This window comes from Carassius auratus, chromosome 6 (genome assembly GCF_003368295.1).
Source record: "Carassius auratus strain Wakin chromosome 6, ASM336829v1, whole genome shotgun sequence".
NCBI lineage: Eukaryota > Metazoa > Chordata > Actinopteri > Cypriniformes > Cyprinidae > Carassius > Carassius auratus.
The window spans coordinates 17884642-17893374 of record NC_039248.1 but is presented as its reverse complement, the minus strand read 5'-3'; the positions used below and the strand labels follow the sequence as shown (position 1 = coordinate 17893374).

General features: G+C 37.3%; 1 protein-coding gene across 2 annotated transcripts; it reads right to left on the bottom strand.

Moving 5' to 3' along the window:
- Positions 1 to 644: 644 nt before the first annotated feature.
- LOC113099012 (uracil nucleotide/cysteinyl leukotriene receptor-like) lies at positions 645 to 7970 on the bottom strand. 2 transcript variants are annotated; one of them, XM_026264073.1, is made up of 2 exons: positions 7598 to 7970; positions 645 to 2213 (listed from the first exon to the last, which is right to left on the bottom strand). In XM_026264073.1, exon 2 carries the CDS (start codon positions 2203 to 2205, stop codon positions 1186 to 1188), a length of 1020 nt encoding a protein of 339 aa, XP_026119858.1. In that variant the 5' UTR covers positions 2206 to 2213; positions 7598 to 7970; the 3' UTR covers positions 645 to 1185. The 2 variants fall into 2 exon arrangements, with proteins under 2 accessions (XP_026119858.1, XP_026119853.1); XM_026264068.1 differs by lacking the exon at positions 7598 to 7970 and adding an exon at positions 5603 to 5796.
- Between the last annotated feature and the right edge of the window lie 763 nt (positions 7971 to 8733).

Here is an 8733-nt window from a genome sequence, read left to right as displayed (position 1 = left end):
CACAATTTATGCCTTCTTGATCCTTGATGGAGTCTCTAGTCCCCGACCACTGTATTCTGGCAACTGACTGATATACACAACAGCCACTTGAATATTACTGTCCTGAATAACTTTCACTTTAAAGCAACTGTATGTAGTTTTGTGTATTTTTTTTTTTTAATTTGGCGCCCCCTACAATTAAAGAGGCTGTATGTAGAATTCGGTGAAACTGCAGACAAAAACAAACAAAAATCGTCATAAATACCTTTGCAGCGAACATCCAGATGCGGATCATGCTGCGAGCGATGAATATGTTATGGAGTGCTTTGCCTTTCCTCTCAATAACAATAAAAATTGCTTACGGAACATAAATTAAAAACAAGACTAGACTTAGACTAGCTTTGAATTAATCCCTTTTCTGTATGATACATTGACATAACAGTACAGAATAGCTCCCTTCCATCACTACCTAAACATAATGTCAGGTATTGTAATTAATAATCTTTTTTTAATGTGTCAATGAATAAAAAAAAAAATAATAATAATAATAATATATATATATATATATATATATATATATATATATATATATATATATATATATATATATATATATATATATATATATATATATATATATATATATATTTTTTTTTTTTTTAGGAAGTGCACATAAATGACACATGCTTTTAATTTCCGGTAAAAAAAACATACTGAGACCTTACATAAAAATCAGTCCACAGGCTTTTATAGACAACCTAGGAAGTCGGGGAACGTCTCTTTTTTTAAGTGCCTTTACAAGCTGTTTACACATTGGCAATAAAAAAGTGATTATTACCTGAAGATTCTTACTTGTATGAATCCACTATAATTGAGATAAATTCATAAACCTATCACTGTGGTAATTACAGCAGATAGCAGTGCACATGCATTTATAAAGCAATCCGGCCTTTGTTCCCACTCACCAAACTTTATGTACTCCTAGAACAGAAGTTAGGGGAAAAACAGAAGCTATTCACCTTATTAGAAATCAGTGTTCCATCAAAGTGATTTTGAAACTGATCTTTAAACTTACATACAGTTGTTTTAATATGTCCAATTCACATGGTTGTTTATTCATAAGGCTTTCTCATCTTCACCTGACCCTGCTATCAGAAAGTGTAGGCCGAATCACTAAAACCAATGAAAAATATTTAAAGCACTTTCTTATAACTCAGACTTTGCGCTGACAGAGCTCTCGTGTGTGCCTTTCAGGTCCCCGCTTGTAGGGGCGGACCCACCCGACCTGTCCCTGCAGAAAATCCTGCGGACGCTTCCTCTGAACTTCTCAGCCGCAAACAGGTAGACCAGGGGATCCAAAGCTCCGTTTAGACAGGTTAGAGAGGAAGTAAGTCGGTTAGCCAGGGCTAGTCCTCTTTTGATTTGGCAGGATAGGTCTGGGTGCGTATATCCCAGGATGAAGGTTGCACGGCTTAAGTGATATGGCAAAAAACACACTATGTAAATGAGCATGACCAGACCAATTGTGCGGAGAGCTCGGAGTTTCAGTGCCGGCTCCAGCCTTGAACCTTTCCGCAGACTGTTCACTATCAGCAGGTAGCAAGACAGTGTGGCAATAAAAGGTGGTGTGAAGGCTACGACGAGAGAGATGAGAGCACGCTGTGAAGCTTTTTCTCTGTACAGCTGCAAGCACACAGTAGAGCCATTGACTTCTGCAGTCTGCTTGGTGACCAGCAGGGGCGCCATAGACACTATCACCAAAGCCCATAGTGCAAAACTGGCTATGTGAGCGTAACGAGGGCGCCTGACCTTGAGGGAACGGACAGCGTGTACTACAGCAAGGTATCTATCGCCTGCAACACAGGCCAGGAAGTACAAGCTGGCGTACATGTTGACATAAAAGAAGAAGCCCGCGAGACGGCAGGGGATTTCACCAAATGGCCAGTGTCCTCCGGTTAAATGATAAGTGGCTCTGAGGGGTAAAACAAAGACGTAAAACAGGTCGGCCACAGCGAGATGAAGCAGAAAGACATTGGCTGGAGATGCGTTGCCTCTCTGGCGGGCGAAGATCCACAGGGCAAGGCTATTGCCATTCAGTGCCAGGAGGAAAACTATGATGTAGTAGAATCCAAAAATCATGTTCTCCACCGTATTGTCCACAGGTGGACAGCTCTCCATGGACTGATTGGACAGCAAGGGGGGAAGTTCTGTCAGGGGGGACTCCATTTTTGTATCTGCAAAGAAAAACATTTTTATTAATTGTTTCAATTCATTTAAATTTAACTGATAATATAAATACTAATTTAAAATAATTCTATCCATTTTATTTTTGAATTTATGAACTTATGTAAATATTCAATTAATGCATGTAAACCATATAAACATACACACAAACATTATATATATATATATATAATCAGACATGTCACAATTTTTCTCTATAAATATATTTCTATATGTTCCCAAGTAACATATATATACAAAGAAAACAAAACAAATAAGCTCAGAAAATAAGTTCTGTGTAATAAAGTAGAATGACACAGGGAAAAAGTATTGGACACACAAGGAAAGGTTGGTGCAAAAAGGCATGGAAAGCCAAGACACCAGCTGAAATCGATCAGTAATTAGAAAACAATCCTGCCTCTAGTCAGTGGATATTATTATTAGCTGATTCAGTATCAACTGAAGGTGTCTTATTACCAATGTGTCACACAGGAAACATTTCATGATGGGTAAAAGCAAATAGCTCTTTTAAAACCTGGATAGCCTTACTGTTGCAAAACATAGGCTCCTGATGACATTGGTTATTGGTATTGGTATACTTCTGAATGTTCCAGTGGGCACTGTTGGGGTCATAATCCGACCGTGGAAAAACATAATTTCATCATAAACCAGCCACAACCAGGTGCTCCTCGCAATATATTTGACAGAGGAGTGAAAAATATTATCAGAAGATTTGTCTAAGAACCAAGAATCGCTTACTGTGGAGATTTTCAGAAAGACCTGGAATTTACCATGGATAATTGTTTGAAAGAAAACAATAAGTAATGCACTCAGCCGCCGTGGCCTGTATACATGCTCACCACACAAGACTCCATCGCTGAAGAAAAAGCATGTTGAAGTTAATTTAAAGTTTGTTGCACAACATTTAGACAAGCCAGTGAAATACTGGGAGAATATAGTCTGGTCAGATTAAACCAAAATTAAACTCTTTGGATGCCATAATACACACCACGTTTGGAGGTCATGGCACTGCACATCACCCCAAAACATCATTGTGTAGCACTGGCAAAATTCATACAATTGAAGGAAGGATGAATGGAAAAATGTAACGAGACATTCTTGATAAATATCTACTGCCATCTACCAGGATGAAAAAGTTAAAATGAAGGTGGACATTTCAGCGAGACAATGATCCCAAACACAGCCAAGGAAACTCTTAATTGGTTTCAGGGAAAGAAAGGAAAGCTGCTAGAATGGCCCAGCCAATCACATGACTTGAATCCAATAGAAAATCTATGGGAAGAACTACAGATCAGAGTTCATAGAAGAGGCCCACAGAACCCTCAAGATTTGAAGACTTGAAGAGTGGAAGAATGGGCAAAACTCACACCTGAGCAATGCATGCGACTAGTTTCTCCATACTGGAGACGTCATGAAGCTGTCATAAAGGCTTTTGTATTTTTCTTTTGCAATTACATCAACATTTAGTCATTTAGCAGAGAGCAATGATATGCTTTTGTGCAAAAAATCAGAAGGATATTAAGTATAGATTCATTTTTGATTAGTAATATGCATTGCTTAGAACTTAATGTGGACAACTTTAAAAGCAATTTCCTCAAATATTTAGATTTTTTTTTGGACCCTTATCTTCCAGATTTTCATATGGTTGTATCTCGGCCAAATTTTGTCTTATCCTAACAAACTATACAACAATTAAACGGCAAGCAAAAACGCATTTATTCATTCAAAAATTCAAGGGTCCACATCACGTTGAAATAGATATAACATACACATACATTAATGTAGAGAGTTTTTTTAAGAAATATTATTTTAGGATGGTTTTAGGATGGATGAAAATTGATAGGACTATATATATTTACATAAAAAATTGATCCAAAAAATGTCCATGTTTGGCACACAATTCCTTCAGGTTCATTTGATAGAACCCAAAAGATGTTCACCAGAAAGATTGCACTCGTTTTTGGGAATATGTTTCCAAATTTGACCATTGTCAAAACATGTTTACACAAAAGGAGCAAAGGACACAGCAGTGATGCATCAAGTAACACTTTTTACTCCAGCATGAGTAAATGTTTTCCTCTCTTTGAGTAGTGAGGCGGGGAGTGTTACAGCTGTCTCTGTGTTTGGCAGCAATTCAGATGCTTAGATATTTGAGTGTCTCAGGAGTCTGAGCAAATGTCCCTGTGGAGCAGTTGACTACACACTCATCGCACCTCCAAACACGCAACGCTCAATGAAGGAGCTGGTGCATCCGGTGGCCACACCAGAGCCACTCCTGGCTATCTGCTTACAGTCTGCTGGGCCAGCTGTCCTCGTGGCATTCTGCTTTGTCAAATCATTGGCGCGTGCACAGGGCAGCCTGTCTCAGATTCAGTGAGCAAACTCTGTTTGGAAGAGGCATTCATTCTAGCCTGCCATCCAATAACAGTTGCTCTATTAATAATCAGGCCAAATGAAGCATCTGCAGGGATAAGCTCAAGACCTTTTTAAGAATGGTTCAAAGCAGGGGAGAAGTTCACCTGTTACTACTAGAGCTGTAACTGACACTTGTGTGTGTGTGATATTTTAAAAACATAATTATGAATATGGCATAATAGAAGGTTGTCATTTCTATACATTTCAAAATTATTTTAATGGCATGATGTATTGTCATGATCTATTCGTTTATACACACACACACACACACACACACACACACACACACACACACACACACACACACACACACACACACACATATATATATATATATATATATATATATATACACATTTTTTTTATTTTTATGAATAGTCAATGACAATACATCATGCCAGGCTGTTTTATTTTTATTTTTTGGTTACCTAATTAAAATTCATTGGGGGACTATGAATAACTATGAATATTATATTAATATTTTAAATACTTGCAGAATAAATATTATTATTATTAAATAAATAATGATTTTTAAAATAAATGATTAATAGTTAATATGAAAACACACCTGTGTCTGCCAAATAATATTCATGTGGTGCAACTAACATGAAGAAATATACATAATCATGAAAAAGAGAGAACCCAAGGGTTGTTCAGGGGTCTGTTTCATTACACAAGTTTACCAAAAAGTTTATTTCAGTTAGTCAGATTTATTTTGAACCAAATCAACTGACAATATGTCAGACTAACTGAAATAAACCAGGCTTTTTTGGTAAACTTGTTTTATGAAATGTTTATGTAATGTTTCATGTGGCGCGCACAAAACATAATGGTATTTATAATTTTATAAATCACAATTTTCGAGTAAATAAATACTGAAGAATACATTTATATTATTTTTAGAATTTTTTTTTATAAACTCACATGTATTCAAGGAATAAGTATTAAGGAAAATATTACTTACTTATTTGTCAGATAGTCCAAATGCACCCTTTGGAATACTTCTTTTTTCCGTTTGTTTTAAGCACTAAGAGTCTTCACGCTTAAAATATGCTACCAAAACATTTCACAATAACCTCTCACTGGAGTTGCAATAATAAGGAGCCTCTTTATCAATAATTTGTGAACACTACAGACAAACACAAAGTGGGCGTGTACAAAGGAGTGTCTCAAGACCTTGCCATGTGAGGGGGAGGACAATCTTCAAGTCCCAGAACATGCCAAACCCTTCAGTAAATTAAACAGATAAAAGAGGAGAATTGCAAAACAAAAAGCTCCCCTTAACTGTGCTTAGAGAAAAAAAGTACCAAGTGAGAAATATGTTTACAAAAGGTTGTGGTGGTTCTCTGGTGTGTGGAATGAAACTATATTGTGTGTTCCCGAAAAAAAAAAAAAAAAAAAAAACATTTTAATCTGACAATATATGTGACCCTGGACCACAAAACCTGTCTTAAGTCGCTGGGGTATATTTTTAGCAATAGGATATGAAGTAAAGATCATGTTCCATGAAAATATTTTGTAAATTTCCAACCATAAATATATCAGAACTTAATTTTTGATCAGTAGTATGCATTGCTAAGAATTCATTTGGACAACTTCAAAGTATTTTGATTTTTTTGCACCTTCAGATTCCAGATTTTGAAGTAGTTGTATCTCAGCCATATATTGTCAGATCCTAATACATTTATGCATTAAGGAGATGCTTTTATCCAAAGCGACTTACAATGCATTCAGGCTATACATTTTTTACCAGCATGTGTGCTCCGTGGGAATTCAACCCACGACCTTTTGCGCTGCAAACACAATGCTGCACCTACCACTGAGCCACTGGAACACCAGCATAATAAACCATACATCAATGGAAAGCTTATTTATTCAGCTTTCAGATGATGCATAAATCTCAGTTTTGAAAAAATGACACTTGGTTTTGTGGTTCTGGGTCACATATGAGAATTTCAAATGGAAAACTATAATCCAGCAGCACAAGTCCTATTGTTCCGTAGTCAACTTGGGAAAACATGCTCCAACCCCAAAAGTCTTGAAGAACAAGGCTTCTCCACAGGCTGGCAACACTACAAAATCACTTTTGTGTTAAAGAAATAAGTGGGGGTCAAGCTTGGGTTGCAGTGTGACACTAATGCTCCTATACCACATTACACAAAGAAGCAGAAGTAATCGCAGGCGTGAGGCACATTAACCAAAGCTGAACTGAAGCTCAGGGATAAACTACATGCTTCCAGAACTTAAGGTGAAACACAGCCATAGGAAACCCCTTCTCTTTATTTACATTAATACACAAATAGATAAAATCATAGCAATAGATATGATCACATGAATACAAACGCAGAGTAAAATTGACATTTATTAAATGTTTTATATATTCCCTGAAGTGATTTTGACTTGCTTGCTCATTCAAGCAAAGCAAATCTTGCCCAACTAATCCTAAACCTTTTACTTTATAATGCAGTTCTGAAATGACCTTTTAAAGACTTTCTCCTCTAACCAATAAACTCACCTCATAAAATATATATGCTATAAAAAGTGCATTAAATGAAAATGACATGCACATAAACTAGGGAAACACAACATGATCATTAAAAAAAAGGGTTTAGTTACATAGTTGCTTTACATTTTGCAGAAAAGCCAAGAAAAGTGCATAATTTGTTTCTTTTTGAAGGCATCACTGAATAAAAACAGTACAGAAAAAAGTGCATAAGATGGTTTAAATGACATGCAAGTAAACAAGAAAAACAATGCAGTCATTTTATATAAAAAAAAAAAAAAACATTTCAATCAAAAAATAAAAGTACATAAAATAAATGCATTGCACTTAAACTAGGAAAACCATTCTGTTCAAATGTGTCTATACAAATATAAATAATTCAAAATGCCAACAAGTTTAAATGGAGCCAGAGAGCAGACACTGAGAGAACGTAAATGAAGTCAATGAGAGACTCACCAAAGTGTTGATCCCTCAACAGTCCGTGCAGTAGTGAAGGGGTTGAGCAGAGGAGAGAGAGTGCTTTCTTACAGCTGCCTGAAAAGCAGCAGTGGAGTGACTACTCTCTCTCAGGCTGAGCTGTGTTTCAGATACGATACTGAGGCTCTTTTTGTGTCACCAACAAATTTGATCACAAAAATGCTTTCGCGATGGGAAGGCTCTAAGGTGACCCTTGCCCTGAGCCTTTCTTTGCAATGCTATTTTCTTCTGAGGGCCACTTGTGCGCTCCACAATAACCCGAGTCAGAAGAAGCAGCACATTTCAACAGGGGGAAAATAATGGCATGCCTTGCTCACAATTAGGAGCCAGTGGGGGATCATAGCAATGGGGACTAGCGTGCCTTTAGGTTATAAACCCCACCACCACTCCAGTACCCCCTCCTTCAACCATATCAATAAACAGAAGATGAACTGAGCATTTAATGGGGCAGTTTATGAATAAAGACTAGAGATAACCCATTGTAGACTGTGGAAAGCCAGACAGACGAGGCCCCTAGGAACTCAGAGAATGAGTGAGAAGAAATTTGTGTTGAAATCACAAGGGCGAGTAGGACAGAGAATAACAGACTGGGGTCCTTGTTTCTTGGGTCCCTGCTGTGAACTGTTGGGCATCATACATTGGAGCAGCCGAAGGCAAAAATAAGGGCACGTGATCCTCAGACAGATGTGGAGCCCCAAGCGAACAGCAAGAGCTATAATCTGTCTTTCATTCTGGAAGATCACAGCTGTGTAGGACATACATCATCTCTTCTTCTTCTGTCTAGGCCAGTCTTCAGTGATATGCTAATATAGTTCGCTTTACTGAATGAGCCCACTATCTAGTTGACTCTATTTTATCAGAATAGGCTGAATAATACAGTGCCAAGTCTTAAATGGGATGTCTCCAAGCTTCATTATATGCTGCCCCTCAAGACTTTGTTGCCCTGGGGGCAAAGCATAGAGTAACATGACTGTTAACCAGAGATAAACTCATCTTCTGTCAGATTCAAGAGCTAAAACAGTTTGCTTTTAAACAGGACAAAACAACACAAGCATAAGGCTTATGGAATTCCATTTTTGAAAACACGCAGAAAGCTTTGAGCTCTATGGTAAATA

Bases quoted from the DNA above. Each gene is read 5' to 3' on its own strand.
- LOC113099012 (XM_026264073.1), bottom strand. From the start codon at position 2,205: ATGGAGTCCCCCCTGACAGAACTTCCCCCCTTGCTGTCCAATCAGTCC.